At 40.4% G+C, this 16,028-nt stretch overlaps 1 protein-coding gene across 3 annotated transcripts in view; it reads left to right on the top strand.

Moving 5' to 3' along the window:
* safb (scaffold attachment factor B) overlaps window positions 1-16,028 on the top strand; it is a 68,703-nt gene that overhangs the window by 36,717 nt on the left and 15,958 nt on the right. For all 3 annotated transcript variants that reach the window (XM_072593678.1, XM_072593674.1, XM_072593675.1), the window contains 9 exons: window positions 2,309-2,460; window positions 2,717-2,805; window positions 4,359-4,501; window positions 6,823-6,979; window positions 7,275-7,396; window positions 7,485-7,640; window positions 9,216-9,488; window positions 13,676-13,709; window positions 14,843-14,994. In XM_072593678.1, the coding sequence (XP_072449779.1) occupies window positions 2,309-2,460; window positions 2,717-2,805; window positions 4,359-4,501; window positions 6,823-6,979; window positions 7,275-7,396; window positions 7,485-7,640; window positions 9,216-9,488; window positions 13,676-13,709; window positions 14,843-14,994 (1,278 nt within the window). The remainder of the gene's footprint in view (window positions 1-2,308; window positions 2,461-2,716; window positions 2,806-4,358; window positions 4,502-6,822; window positions 6,980-7,274; window positions 7,397-7,484; window positions 7,641-9,215; window positions 9,489-13,675; window positions 13,710-14,842; window positions 14,995-16,028) is intronic.

Raw genomic sequence — 16,028 nt, 5'->3', positions numbered from 1 at the left:
CCAGTAGATCCCAAGAAGAGCTGTCCGAAATTAGCAGAGCAGCAGGTGCAATGACTAACCCAAGCCACTTGATTTTGTATCATTCGCTCTTTTTGAAAACTACACTTTAATCAGTTTGAAAACTTTGCTGAAACCTATAACTGTGCATAACCTTGAAATTTGGAAATAAAACCCAAATTAGCAGATTTCTATAAAATGCTTTAATTATTTAAATTTTTTTCCACCACGTGGATTTGGAAAATGGAGTTTTAGTTGGCATCTTGAATTCTGTTCTGAAAGTAATGCGCCATCTGTATTTGTCTGTCTGAGTTGTTTGATGGCAAACTCTTTAAAAGGTAAACAAGTTTAAGCTGAGCAAGAGGACTTCATGTTCTGTGAGCTTCTTTAAAGTCTGGTTGTATAAGTGGTCTGTTATGTTCTTTCAAAGTAGTAAATTATATAACTAAAGTTTATTGCTGAGCACTTAAATAAAACCTTAAGTTAGGACATTAGTAAATTTCTTGAGTCATACTTGGAAACCTTACACTCAGCTGAGCAGGTAGATGTAATTTTGGTTTAGTGTCTCATCAGAAAGTTAGCTTCATAATGGAGTTCTCCCTCCTAATTACGTTGAAGTATCATCTTGTCTATCATTTTCAGGTTTTTAAGGGCCTTAAACACACAACCAAGGACGTTCTGAGCGATTGTTCCCTCAATTAGTTATAACTTTTATTCCGTGCATTAAAGGCTGGAAAGAAATGTATTATGTGCATGATAATGCTCCAAAGCTCTGCATCCCAGAGTACTTAAGAAAGTGGTCCTAGAATTAACTGATGCGTTAGCTAATGTAACACCATTCTTTAAAAACGATACAGGGGAAAATGCTGGAGTCAGTAATTAGATGTAATCACTGAGCATTTGGAAAGCAGTGACAGAATCAGTCCTAGTCAGCATAGATTCACTAAAGAAAAATTATGCTTGATAAATCAGCAGAGTAGACAATGGTGAATCAGTAGATGTTACGTATTTGAACTTTTGAAAAGGCATTTGACAAGTAAAAATTAGTAAGGAAAATTAAAGCTGCTGTTATCAGAGATCATGGATAGAGAAATGGTTGGCAGACAGGAAGCAGAAAGTTGGAATAAATAGGTTCTTTTCAGAGTAGCAGGCAGTGACATTTAGGTTGGTGTAGGGCTCAGTGCTGGGACCTCAGCTGTTTTGGACGAAGGAATTGAATGCCATATCTCTAAATAAGCTAGGTGGCAGTGTGGCTTGGACAGACGAGCTGAGTGGACAAATACTTAGCAAATGTAATATAATGTGGATAAATATGAGGCTATCCACTTTGGTCACAAAAACAAGGCAGATTATTATCTGGTGGCAGTTTAGAAAAAGGTGAGGCGCAACGAGATCTGGGTGCATGGTGGAACAGTGCTTAAATTTGGCATGTAGGTTCCACAGACAGTGAGGAAAGCTCACGGTGGGCACCACGGTGGCACAGTGGTTAGCATTGTTGCCTCTCAGCGTCAGAGACCTGGGTTCAATTGCCACTTCAGGCAACTGTCTGTGTGGAGTTTGCACATTCTCCCCATGTCTGTGTGGGTTTCCCCCGGGTGCTCTGGATTCCTCCCACAGTCCAAAAATGTGCAGGTTCGGTAAATTGGTCATGCTAAATTGCCCTTAAGTGTTAGGTGAAGGGGAAAATGTAGGGGAATGGGTCTGAGTGGCTTGCTCTTCGGAGGGTCAGTGTAGGCTTGTTGGGCCAAAGGGCCTGTTTCCACACTGTAAGTAATCTAATCTAATCTAATGGAGTTGGAAGTGGCTGTTGTAGCTACAGGCATCAAGGAGTATGGGGAGAGGGTGGGATGGGAGATTGAGATTGCGTGATCAGCCATGGTCGTATTGATTGGTGGTGAAGGCTCAAAGGGCCAAATGGCCTATTCTGCCTATTTTCTATGTTTCGATAATCAGTCTTTTGATTTAATTATGAAGGTATCCCTAGAATTTGCAAAACAAAAACAACTGGTTACTGAGCAGCACTAATATGAAACATGAATAATCATAACAACATGACATTAAGTGAGGCAGAATGACTGACCTGATGGTTTAATGCTGGGTGTGGAGTTGATTGGAGAAAGTCCCAATTCTCAAGTCTGATCATTTAATATCTTGGTATACACGGAAGTAAGCTGACAAGCATCAGCAAACAATGACTTAATGATTCTCTGAAATGTATTTGCTTTTGACACAATACCCTTGTTCAGTTTTCTATTAAATCCCACATAGATACCTCTTTAATATGCAATGTCAAATGTAATTTGTGCTTTAGGTCTATCAGTGGCAAAAAAGATGATAAAAGAGAGGATTCTAAGAAATTAGATGATAGGAAGAAAGATTCAAAGGACGAAAAGAGAGATGACAAAAAAGATTCAAAATGTGAAAGGAAGGCTGGATCCTCACACACAGGTGGAAGCAGATCAGGTAAGGTGTTTCGTACCTATTAGGAAAGGATACAATGTTTTGATGAAACAAATGACCATTTTGGGTTCCTGTAAGCTTCTAGCATTGTGCTAATCCCACAGGCACACGTTTTGTTGCATGAGTTCGGGCAAATTAGTTTGAACTCAAGCTTTTAAAAAACAGTCTAAGATTGGCTTTTCACCTTTTTACATACTATTGTGGGATTACCTGTTGTTATTATTTCTTAAAACATGATTCGTTATCTTTACCTTTTCAGGAAGTCGAGGTTCAGAGAGAATAGTAGTTATGGATAAATCTAAGGGAGAGCCAGTCATCAGTGTGAAAACAAAATCCAAAGATGAAGTGGTAAGTCCTCCAACTTCTTCCACTCAGTCAAGACAATCTGTCAGCTTAGTCAAAATGATTCCAGACAATGAAAAATATCTTATGAAAGAATGGGAACTGTTTTTAAAGGAATTCTGTATTTATGGTGAGACATTTGTAATTTGACTGGGTTTGATACTGGCAAGTAATTGAGATGCAGCACAAAACCCTATTCTGCCCTGCAATGTATTTAAATCAAATATGTAATACACTAGGTACAGTTTTGCTAACTGAATGACAGCTACCTTGTGATCTCTGAGATTGCCAAGCAGCATTCTTAGTGTCAGGTGTGGAATTGTCATTTCCTTATGTTCCCGGATTATTTTCATTATTCTAAAATTATCAGTAGTTAACCAATTGCTGATGATATGTCCCGATCAGTAATTCTTCGGAACATAAAATTGCACTGAGACTTCTATAAAGTTGTTTCCATAAACTACAGTGTGTATATACATGAATAAATTCAGTAATGTTCAAGCGGTTTATAATTGTGGTCTGACCCTAGGCGAAGGTTGTGTGTCTTAATATATTAGATAATCTACTCTGTTCCATTTGGAATTGTTGTAAATGCATGGCAGAGAATTTGTAATGAACTAGAGTGTGATCTCTTTATAGTAATTTCTATGCAAAATAGTTGTTGACGAAACTATTGTCTGGCCTCATTCTTGTAGGTCAGTTTCACTGGGCGCAGCATACTACAATCAATCATAAAACCAGTATTAAGCCCTGTATCTGCACTCTGTAATGTACTCCTGTGCAGATTGAAATCCATTTCCTTGGCAGACCTGTAATGCTACCTTATCTAACTGTTTTAGTAAGAAATTCGTTTTTTCCCTGCTGTGTTAGGATAGATGCAGCCATTTGGTGTTCTTGCAGAATCACTACTATCCTCCACCCTATAAGGATTCTATAATTATACTGTATCTCATTCAGTTTTTTTTATACCTGTCAATTGATTGAGTCTAACTCACCTGTTTTAGTCAAGGTAATTAATTCTCATTCCACTGTCAGCACACTGATAACAGAATTCACCAATCTCACTTGGCTTTTGCGATCAGGAGAAAAGTTATGCAAGGATCGTTGAGTTTGGACAGTTACTGAAATTCTAATTATCTTTCAGTGCATCCAGGGCACTGACCTACATGATCTAAATATTCTTCCTGATTTATAAAATCAAATTCTGGGCCCAGGGTTCTCACTATTTTGGCACTTTTAACATACTTAACTCCACGGCCCTCTTTTGTTTCTCCTCCTATAGCTTCAAATCATGAAGTCAGGTAGTCTTTTTTGATTGTTAAAGTTAACTCTGTAGTGCTGGCATTTACTGAGATGAGAAATAATGTATTTTTAATGTTTTGGTGCTGCAGTCACATCTTTTCCACTCTGTCCTGGAGGGAATGCTATGTGACAGTTTGAGTCTGTTTAAGAAGTGGCTATGTCTTGGGTTATTCTTACTATAGTGAAACAGACCCAAATTGTGTTCTGCAGTTTGAGCTATGTAGCATTAAAATTTAGATTTTCTTTGTTAAAATTAGTCTGCGAAAAGTCAGGACAGCAAATCGGATAGCAAAGAAAAGGATAAGAAAGACATGCTCTCCTTCGATAAGATCAAAGAACAACGGGAACGTGAACGGCAAAGGCAGCGAGAGCGGGAGATTCGTGAGATAGAAAGGCGCAGGTGAGGCCAGTTTTATAACCCGTAACAGGCCCGAGTAGCAATTTGGGAAATTTCATTTCAGTTTTGTTCCTGCTCCACTGCAAAATGTACATTTGAATTATTTGCAATCTTTCAACTATTTTAAATGAGGCCCAAGAACCTTTAACTCTGACTGAAAGCTGAAATGCATGGCTTATGGATTTGTTTGGATCTGTTTGGTGATCCTCTCTGTGTAGTCCATGCTATATAAAATTACTGTGCTAAACCATTGACTGGTCTCGATCTACTGTGGGCTTGTTCACTGATGGGTTCAGTACATTATTTGCAATTTATGTATCCTCATGTAATATTTTTGAACATCTTACATAATTTTTTCCTGAGCAAGTTTGTTTTGCAAAGGAAGAACATTTGAGTGATCCATGGGAAATAGTCACTCCATATCCGTGAGGATTCTGTTCCTGAGAACCCCTGCGAATGATGAAATTTGAGAGTGCATAGCTCATTATAAGCGGGTTAAAAATTGCAGATATGCTGACCGTAAATTTAAGTTCAGAAATTTATTAAGGAGTTGTCAATTTGATATACAAGTAAGTAACTTGAGTGGTGACAATTCAAGTGAACAGGGTTTTAAAGGTGGTCTTTGTAAGCATTAGCAGTATATTAATGTAATCTGGCATAGTATAAAACAGTTGTATAGTATTAAAATAGCTATAATCGAACTCCACTATTTGACAACCCTTGATCAATGTGTACGAATCTAATTAAACCATGAAAATCAGTTTATCTGGCTCACTGCAATTTGGAACCAAAAGGAAGGCATATCTAATTTTGTCACAGGAAAAGTAACGGAGGATGCAAAGTTAATTACTAAACTATTGCAGTTAAGCTTAAATGTATTTTATCCTGAATACATACTGATGAATAACCAAACAGTTTGACAAGTGAGGGAAAATAGACTCGTGGAGTTCTATATTGTCCTGGCCACACAAGTGGATTGTGATGTTCTCTCAATCCTCTTGATTTTGAAAACCAGTAGGTAGTCTTAATTCACTGGCACATTGGTTGGACCTGGGGGTCTTTCATTTTCCTTTATTTTTCAGTGTCTCTGATTATAGTTTTCCTGTTGTTTCAATAGAGTGGGAGAGAACATTCAGCAGAGAGGGGGTCAGACTTGTTCTGCCATGCCTTGAGGCTTCTGTTTACATTTCAGTCAGAGGATCTGTGTTAAGCTGCAGCTAAACCAATCTAAAAGCTGTTGCAAAACTAGGGTCAACTTAATCCAGAATAGTGGGTGTCAATTTATCTCGACTCACTGTCTTCAAAAAAGCAACATTGTCTCACGTATGCCATTTGGCTTCCACTAGTCTTTTCCAAACTATAAGTGTACTCTTGTTTCATTTTTGCTTTGGAAGAAATAATCTTTAGAGGTATAAATGGAATGCTTTCGTCCAGAGAACGGCTAAGCCCATTGATAACTGATTGAATAATATGTTGTTGTAAATAGCAATAAAATATTCCACCTCAACCAGATCTATAGTGCAGATCACCAGAAGACTGCTGGACTTCTCTAAATGGGGATATTTGAATAGTATCTTTTTAATGTCAAAGTCAGAAATAGTGCAGAGGAAAAGCAGATCAAACAGCAAATGCAAGCAAGCGGACTCAGTAGAGCATTGAGAATCTGGCATTGAGTGTTAAGTTGACCAAATCCATAAATAACTCAGTGACGGAGGTGAATATTTTTAATTTTGTGCATCCTGAATTTCTGAATCATTAAGCATGGCAAATGAGCAAGATATCACATAAACGTGATGTAAGTTTTGTGTAGGTTTGAATGAATGAGAGCACTTGATAAGATCGTGGGTAATTTTGAATCTAGGTGTGACAGGTGAAGATGATAATTTCAGCAGAGGCACACACTGTTTTGAAGGTAAACATAGGGTGTCTTTGTGCTGTAACAGGAGATTTGAAACCCCTCCAGATCACGTCATGCTCAGATTGGACATTGGTTTGTGGTGAGTTTCTTGTTAGGGATACAATCTTGAGGAAATTCTGCTGAGTTTTTCCTCAAGCTGCAATCGGTGAAAGATAGGAAAGCACAATTTGTGCTTTCTCCTGTTAGACTGTTAGCAGTTTTGATATAATTGAAAAGGGGTCATTTGCACTATTAAAGATGATTGTAGCAATGAATGTGGTCAGCTTTTCCTGCTTTCTTTGTTTATGAGGAGATTTGCGTTGAAAGCACATCCTGAGAAATAATTTTTATGGTAAATGGTGCTTTTATTTCGACAACCGGTGTTGACTTGCTTCTGTAGTTAACTGATAATATTTCCCTCTAACAGAGAGCGAGAGAAATGGGAGAGGGAGCGTATGCGAGAGCGAGAAGAACGTGAGATGCTCCAGCGGGAAAGAGAGCGGCTTGAAATTGAAAGGAAGCGACTTGAGAGGGAGCGGCTAGAACGTGAAAGGCTAGAACGGGAGAGAATCAGAATAGAGCAGGTACGACAGTGGCACAAGAAGAATACAAGTAGTCAGTTGAATTATCAGTATGGCTAAAAAATGAAGATGCACTTTAGCTACTTTTGATTCAGAGGCAGAGGAAATCATTTAATTGTATTTTATAGGTATTTTCAAAATGATGTCTAGCACCTGATACTTTAGTGTAAAAATAGTAGGATATATAGGATGCATAAGTTCAAATAGAGATGATTAGATTGAAGACGCAAAGCTTATTTTTAAAATTATTGATTCAGTGTTGTCCATTGTATGGTCCTAAACACTCCTCTTTACACAGGAGAGGAGGCGAGAGCAGGAGAGAATTAATAGGGAGAAAGAAGAACTCCGACGTCAGCAGGAGCAAATGCGTTATGAGCATGAGCGCCGTGGTGGTATTAAAAGACCTTATGATGCTGATAGGTAAGTATTTAATCTCTAATTCAGTTCACCCCTCAGTGTCTACTAGATATTGTATGTACTCCTAAACATTGTTTTAATCTTCATCTAGACGGGATGATCAGTACTGGCCTGATCAGAAACGTATGGCCCTTGACAGTGACAGCAGGTACAGCAGTCATGGAGCAGACTTTGGCCGTCCAGATAGGTTCAATGATTTTGATCACAGGGATAGAGGTCGGGGATTTCCGGATATGCAGGTGGACAGGTGAGTTACAACCAGGAGTAGATGAGATGATGCATGTTAGAATGATGATACTGGGCTAATTACAATCGAATGTTATTTGCACTTGGAACACCTTTGATTTAAGGGCACTTAAAGCATTGGTTGTTATCTATCTTTGCAATTTGAGAGTCCTGTATGTGCTGCAATGTATTAAATTAGTGATTTTTACTAATATGACACTTCATGGAACAAAAACTAACCACAAGGTTGGAGCCAATGTAAATAAAACTCTGTCTATTCCATAATGCAGATTTTGGTTTCATATATTTCCAGTTCATGATTAAAAATTTTAAAACTTCAAGTTGTTTTGCTCCCAATATTTTTAAACAGTTTCATTTAAAATAGTTCTTCAGCTGAAAATATATTTTGAGTATAAGTCTGCATTTTGATTGTGTCTTCCTGAAAGTTACTAATCCCAAGTACAGAGGAACCTAGATTATCCGAACGAGATGGATGGGCATTATTTCGTTCGGTTAAGCAATTAAATGACTTTCCTCTGGGGCTTGGAGTTTTTTTTTAAGTCCGCTCTCTGTTCAGGAGACAAGGTACCTGCGCACTGCATGCGAGCCCCCATCAGGCCGCACCCATCCCCATCCAACATTGCGCGCCCCCTCCCCCTCTCCGGGGCAGTCGGACTGGACACCAACAGCAAGGCTGCTGCTGCTGCTGCTGCTCCCGCCTTTTGGGGGTGAGTCTCCAAATAGTGCACGCACACAGACACAGCCACACACACACCTTTTTACTGCAACTTTTTGACAGGGGAATTTAGGGTACAAACCTGTGTAGAACTCCAGGGAAAGTGTGGGGAGAGAGAGGGGGTGGAAAATCAGCCATTTGGAGATGGTGCCTGCTTAATCACTGTAACAAAGACGCGATCAGTGTTGGAAACACGTCCTTGATGTAACATTTCTATCGGGACCTCGAGGTCTCCTTCGGATAATCTGATATGCTGGTAATTGATATTTGGATAATCGCAGTTCTTCTGTGTTATTTGTGGGAAACTCAATTTGCAGTTTATAATAACGTTGTTACAATTGCCTAGGATATCGAAAGTATATCATTTTGTTTCTACAAATGGCCACCTGGCATTAATTTATAAATTGCTTGATGACGCTTAAAATTTAAAGGTTGAGAGAAGTAACATTTTACATTTCATTTCCTATTTTATGTCACTCTAAGATCTGATATGGGGCAAGCTAAAACTCTTGAATGTTCTGCTCTATATCCCCTAAAATTGGGAATTACTAGTGGCTGTTCTTCATTTTCTTCTTTAGCCAGTTTTGCTCAATTCATCAGTTGATAAAATATTTTAATTACATCTGAGATGAAATGACTGCCAGCCATTCTTTTTACTTCCAGTTTTTTTTTAATGCAACCAGCACAATTTGGAGACAATTATTTTGTCTTAATGGAATACCTTATGGTCTGGGTATTCCATGGAATGTCTTAAGAACAAATCTGAATTAGTTTTTTATTATGTTGTGTTTTTACTCTCCGTCATTAATTTTTTCATGAGTGAAAGTGATTTTGGCCATATTGTTAACATCTCTTAACTAGGCGAATGGATCGGTTTGACCGCAGAGATAGTGGTCCACCGCGTCGGGATGAAGGTCCATTTGGAGGAAGGTTTGATAAAAGGCTTGAAGGATTCCATGACAGGCGAGGTGGTAGTCGGGGCCGTGATATGGTCATGAAATCCGGTAGAGACCACGATAGACACCTTGATCATGGTTCCCATCGCAACCACAGTCCTCGACGTGAATCTCCACGAAGAGGGCCACCTCGTGGCAACTGGAAGCCTGATCGGATGCCAGACAGGCGTGATTCTGGGTAAGATTTGAATTGTTAAAGTTGAAAAGATCTCTGCATGTCATATTCCTACAGACGCAGGGATTAATTGTCTGAGAGGAAGCATTAAGAGTATGTAGAGATGTGATTTGGGTCTGTGAGTTTATTTTGATTGTGGCTGTACAGTTTTAGGCAGTAATTTGGCAATGATCCCATTTTTAGTGCATTTCCTTGTTTTGTAGGGTGTTAGTAATTGTTACAGTGAATCATTAGGTTGACTGGTCTACAGCAGATCTAGTGACAAATGCTAGTGCCTAAAGGCCAATAAGTCTCCTCACAGGATGCATCCTTAGGCGTTAAAATAAGCTGCTATGAAGATAGAAATATACAATCCATCCACTGCCATTGAGCCTGTACTGACCCTGCAAAGAGCTGCATACCCAGATCCTCACCCTATCCCTGTAACCACACATTTACCACAGCTCATCCCTGGATACTATGGGACAACTTGGCATAATTTGGACTGAAGGAAGAAAATGGGGCATCTAGCAGAAACCTATGCAGGCACAGGGTGAACATGCAAACTCCATACTGAGAGTCACCCAATGCTAGAATTAGCTGGCGCTGAGAAGACAGCCATGCTACCCACTGTGTCACTATGCTGCTCAAGTGGGTGATGGACGTTCTGATCGTAATCTTCCAAAAGTCGTTAGATTCTGGAAAATTCCAGAAGGATTAGAAAACTGCCAGTGTTGTTATACCTTTTATTTGGAAAGAAAAGGAGGCATAACAATGATAACTATAGACCAGTTAGTCTTTCGTCTATTGGAAAGTATTAGCATCTATTATAAACGTAATAGGAAAGCTTTTGGAAATGAGTCTAATCCCGCAGAGTGAGCATAGTTTCACGAAGGGGAATTTTTTGAAGTGGTATCGAGAAGGATAGATTAATAGGAAGCAATGGTGGTAATGTATTTGGGTTTTCAGAATGCTGTGATAAGTCTTCACACAATTTTGCAGAAGTTAAAACCCATGGTGTTGGAGGAATGAAATTAGCATGGATAGAGGATTAACTAAGAGAGTTGGGGTAGGTGGAGCAGATTTAAGGTGGCAGCATGTAATTAGATTAGATTCCCTACAATATGAAAACAGGCCCTTCGACATATCAAGCCTACACCGACCCTCCGAAGAGTAACCCACCCAGACCCCTACCCTATATTTACCCTGACTAAGCCACCTAACACCATGGCAATTTAGCACAGCTAAATCACCTGACCTGCACATCTTTGGACTATGGGAGGAAACCGGAGCACCCGGAAGAAACCCATGCAGACACTGGGGGAACGTGCAAACTCCACACAGAGAGTTGTCACTAGTGGAGTGCCACAGTGCTGGGGTCACAGGTGTTTACAATATATGGGGTGGCTCAGTGGTTAGCACTGCTGTCTCACAGGGCCAGGGACCTGGGTTTGATTCCAGCCTCAGGCGACTGTTTGGAGTTTGCACGTTGTCTCCCGTGTCTGTGTGGGTTTTCTTTGGGTGCTCCAGTTTCCTCCCACAGTCCAGTGATGTGCAAGTTAAATGAATTGGCCATGCTATATTGTCCATGGTGATCAGGGATGTGTAGGTTCGGTGTATTAGTCAGGAGAAATGTAGAGGAGTAGGGGAATGGGTCTGAGTGGGATACTCTTAGGCCTATCGGTATGGTCTTGTTGGGCCAAATAGCCTGTTTCCACACTGTAGGGATTCTATAAAATATATGGTGAGACTTGCTGTGAAGTGCTATACTGAAGTTTGTGGATGGCATAGAAGTCGGTGGGAAGGCAAGTAGTGAGACTGACAAGACAGCCAGCAGAGGATATAGACAGGTGAGGCAAGTGGCCAGAATTTGGCAGGCGGAATATAATATAGGAAGGTGTGAGGACCAGAGGAGCAGAAAACTATCTAAATGGAGAAAAACTGCAGAAAGCTACAGGTCAAGGGATTTGGGAGTGTGTAAATCTCAGCAAGCTAGCGAGCAAGATCTGGGCAAGAGTTGCCCTTTATTTCAAAGGAAATGGAGTATAAAAGTGGGAATCAACGTTGTTGAAGGTTTCGGATTTGTAATTTGTACTAGGTATCCTTTTCGGATACACACCAACCTTAGCGTAAATCGCATCATCCGCCAACGTTTCCGCCACCTACAAGTGGACCCCACCACCAGGGATATAATTCTCTGCCTGCCACTGCAGGAATTGGAAAACCTGCACCCACACCTCTCCCTCCTTACCTCCTTCCTAGGCCCCAAAGGAGCCTTCCACATCTATCAAAGTTCACCTGCACTTCCACACATGTCATTTATTATATCTATTGCTCCCGATGTGGTCTCCTTTACATTGGGGAGACTAGATTGCCTTCTTGCAGAGCGATTTAGAGAACATTGCCAGGGCACTAGCACCAATCAACCCCACCACCCTGTGGCCGAACATTTTAACTCCCCCTTCCATTCTGCCGAGGACATGCAGGGCTTGGGCGGCCTCCATCACCACTCTCTCACCAACCGACGCCTGGAGGAAGAATACCTTATTTTCTGCCTCGGGACTCTTCAACCCCATAGCATCAATGTGGACTTCACCAATTTCCTCCTTTCCCCTCCCCCCACCTTACCCCAGTTCCAACCTCCCAGCTCAGCACCACCCTCATGACCTGTCCCACCTGTCAGTCTTGCTTCTCACTCATCCGCCCCAAGTTCCTCTCCAAACTATCACCTTTACTCCCACCTCCATCCACCTATTGCATTCTTAGCTACCTTCTCCCCAGCCCCATCCCCCTCCCATTTATCTCTCCACCCCCGACGCTCCCAGCCTCATTTCTGATGAAGGGGTCCGGCCCAAAATGTCAATATTCCTGCTCCTTGGATGCTGCCTGACCTGTACTTTTTCAGCACACTCTTAACTATATGGGTTGAATGGCCTACTTTTGTATCTTGTGGAATTCATTTCTGAGCATAGTTTCTGATTTGCTTTTTTAGCTGGAATACGTTTCCTACAGTGAATTGCTTCTATACCATTTGCAAGTTCTAAAGTAATCCCTTCATGCAGGAATCTATACAGGATTTATCTAGATGCTTCAAATGGCACTGAAAATGAATGAATTTAAATGTGTTGCAAGACAAACCCAATTTTGATGATAAGATGTTAAACAGTGTGCAAGGAGAGAGAGGTATATGGTATCAAAACATTATCACAGTTAACTGTCAGAATGAAGTGAAATATTGAAATTATTTTGGGATTTAAAGTGTCAAGGAGGAATAGAGCTGTACACAGAAACAGACTTTTCAGTCCAACTCATCCATGTGGACCAGATATACTAAATAAATCTAGTCCGATTTGCCAGCATTTGGCCCATATCCCTGTAAAACCCTTCCTATTTAGATGCCTTTTTAAATGGTTGTAATTGTACCAGCTTTCTCAACTTGCTTTGGTGCCTCATTCCATACACATACTGCCCTCTGCATGAAAATGTTGCTCCTTAAGTCTTTCCCCTCTGTCCTTAAACTTATATCCTCTCGTTGTGGAATTACCACCTGGGGAAATGATTTTGTTTGTTCACTCTATGCATGCCCCTGATGCTGCAGAGCAAATAGTTCCAGCCTATTCACTCTCTCCTTATAGGTCAAACCCTCCAACCTTGACACCATTCTTGTAAATGTTTTCTGAGCCCTTTCAAATTTAACAACGTATCTCCAATAGAAGGGAGACCAAAACTGCACACGGTATTCCAAAAGTGGCCTAACTGGTGTCCTGCAGAGAGACAATCTGACCTTCCAGCTCCTGTACTCCATGCACTGACCAGTAAAGGCAAGCATACCAATGCTGCCTTCACTATCCTGTCCACCTTTCAGGGAACTCTGAACCTGCACTCAAAGTGCAGCACCTCGCGTATCGAAATTGCATTCTATCTGCCGCTCTTTGGCCCATCTGATCAAGATCCCGTTGTACTCCTGCAATAACCTTCTTTGCTGTTCACGACTCCTCCAATTTTGATGTCATCTGTAAAATTACTAACTATACCTCTTATGTTCACAACCAAGTCATTTATATAAATGATGAAAAGCAATGAACCAAGAACCAATCCTTGTGGCACACTGCTGGTCACAGGCCTCCAGTCTGTCAGTGTGTACAGTTTGTTTCTAGCTGTGGCAGTTTGAATACCTATATTAATTTGGTTGTGTTTTGTTTCTTTCTCAGTTCTCGTGGCGCAGTCGGTGATAGAGATGGCCAGGTAACAGATTTCACTTTAACAAATTTATTAATTCTATCTGGCTTTTGGAAGCCGTCATATTAGTACTTCTACATCTTAAATCAGGATTGTCTTCTTTGCAATGTGGATTTGGGTGAAATCAACTTTAATTCCTTAATTTTTGATCATAAATTGGGAATACATGAAACAAAGATCTACCTAATGGGAAAAGTGGAGTTTCACTTCCGTTGGACGTCAGCTACAAAAAAGACAGTCTGTTACTGAATAACATGGGAGGGTGGAATGATCAGATTTGTGTACTTTTGTTGAAACCACTAACTAATGGGTGTACGACATTGAGACTGGGTAGCTCGAATGTTGCAACCCTGCCCTGTGTCGGTCGTTAACAACTCCTGAAGGCTGATGTCAAAGGTAATGAAAGACATCAGACTTGGAGCAGAGCTAATGAAAGGAAGACCTAAAGGTTAGTTTTGGAAATGTTATGGAGGCACATAAAACAACTCTCCAGAACAAACTGATGTAATTTGACTGTGCTATGGCATTTATTTTGCAATAGCAATGAGAGTGGTGACCACACATTGCACATGTATGATGATTTGGAGATGCCAGTGTTGGACTGGGGTGTACAAAGTTAAAAATCACACAAGCTTTATGAGCTGATGAAGGAGCAGCACTCCGAAAGCTAGCTTGCTTCCAATTAAACCAGTTGGACTATAACCTGTTGTTGTGATTTTTAACACGTTTATGATGTTCGTGATAAACTAGTTCCTGAAACTTTTGAGCTTTCAGTTGTCTGACTATATAATGATTATTCTCAATGGGGAAATAGGAGTTTAGGGATTATAAAGCAGAGTTTTTTCTGCCTAGATGGTACTGAGTGTTCTTGTGATTCTTCTTATGTTGTATTAAGTTGTATACAAGGTCCAGATTGAGCACTAACCATTCTGATAGTGGTGAAAAGGGAAGTCAGCATCACATTATTGTGAAGCTACCAATGTTACTTGTCCAAGTCTCATGACCAAGCTGTAACATGCTTCATTACTCCAATATGGAAACATGATATTAATTTGAAAAGGTGTTCAAATATTAAAGCACATTCAACTTACATTGTTTCTTTGAACAAACTTTGAAATATTTGAATTATGTGCATTCAGCATTATCCTGATGGAAGGCATGGAGGACCAGAACGCCACAACCGTGATTCAGGATCACAGCGTGAGGGTTGGGGCGGATCTGCTGGTGGCTATGGGCCAGACATGAAACGTGTAGGAGATAACAGAGGAGGAATTATGCCTCGCCAATCAAGGTAAGTATTCAAAATGAGGGAATGGGTTGAATATGAGTTGGAAGAAAGATGGGCTGAAATAAGATAAGGGTAGTGAAAATTCTGAGGGTATGAAGATGGGGCAATTTGCCAAGGACAATAGTAATTTTGGATATATGGAGCTAAGATAGGCAGAGAGGTTAGCGGATATGGAGTTTTCATACTGAACATTGGAGGAATTGGGAATTTGTGGAGTAGCTCATTTGTTTGGAGGTGACCATATTTTATTGATGAGGATTTCAACTGAAGTAGACAAAAGAAACGTAAGAGCAACTGTTCTGTTAAAGCTGCTCTACTAGTAATTTAAGTTGACAAGTTTACATCAGCTCCATTCACTAACTTTTTAATACCCATACCCCTCAAAAATAGGTGATGGCTTGATATTATCTCTAAACTATTAATTCGGAGACCCAGGTAATCCTATGGGGACAGTGGGTTCGAATCTTGCCATGGCAGGTGGTGGAATTTGAATTTAATAATCATCTAAAAATAAGAGTTTAATATTAACCATGAAACCATTGCGGCTGAGGAGAAAACCCCTCTGGTTCGTTAATGCCCTTTCGAAAGGAAACTGGCATCCTTGACTCATCTGGACTACATGTGACTCTAGATCCACAGCAGTGTGGTTGACAAACTGCTCTCTGGGCAATTAGGAATAAGCAATAAATGCTGTTCCAACCAGTGACAGTCGCATCCTATGAATGAATTACTTTGTTAAAAATCAAAGTTTTGAAAGCTGAGATGTCGTGGAGGAAGATGAAACATATTGTAACAATATAGGATGTTTGGCAGGACCCAAACTCTGTAGTCTTTTGTCTCCAGTATTCACTTCAAGGCAATTTCTGTTGTTTGAAAAGAGACTGTAGCACTGGATATTATGCACATTGGAACCAGTCTTGTAAATAGCTGATGGGCAATGTAAGTAATGAAGTAACTAACTGAAAATAATGAAGTTTAGGGAGGGCTCACAAAACCATGGCTGAGGATGTTTGGTTGGCCATGGTGGCAGAATTCAC

The sequence above is a fragment of the Chiloscyllium punctatum genome, chromosome 24, assembly GCF_047496795.1.
Source record: "Chiloscyllium punctatum isolate Juve2018m chromosome 24, sChiPun1.3, whole genome shotgun sequence".
NCBI lineage: Eukaryota > Metazoa > Chordata > Chondrichthyes > Orectolobiformes > Hemiscylliidae > Chiloscyllium > Chiloscyllium punctatum.
This window is presented reverse-complemented; position numbering and strand designations above follow the sequence as displayed.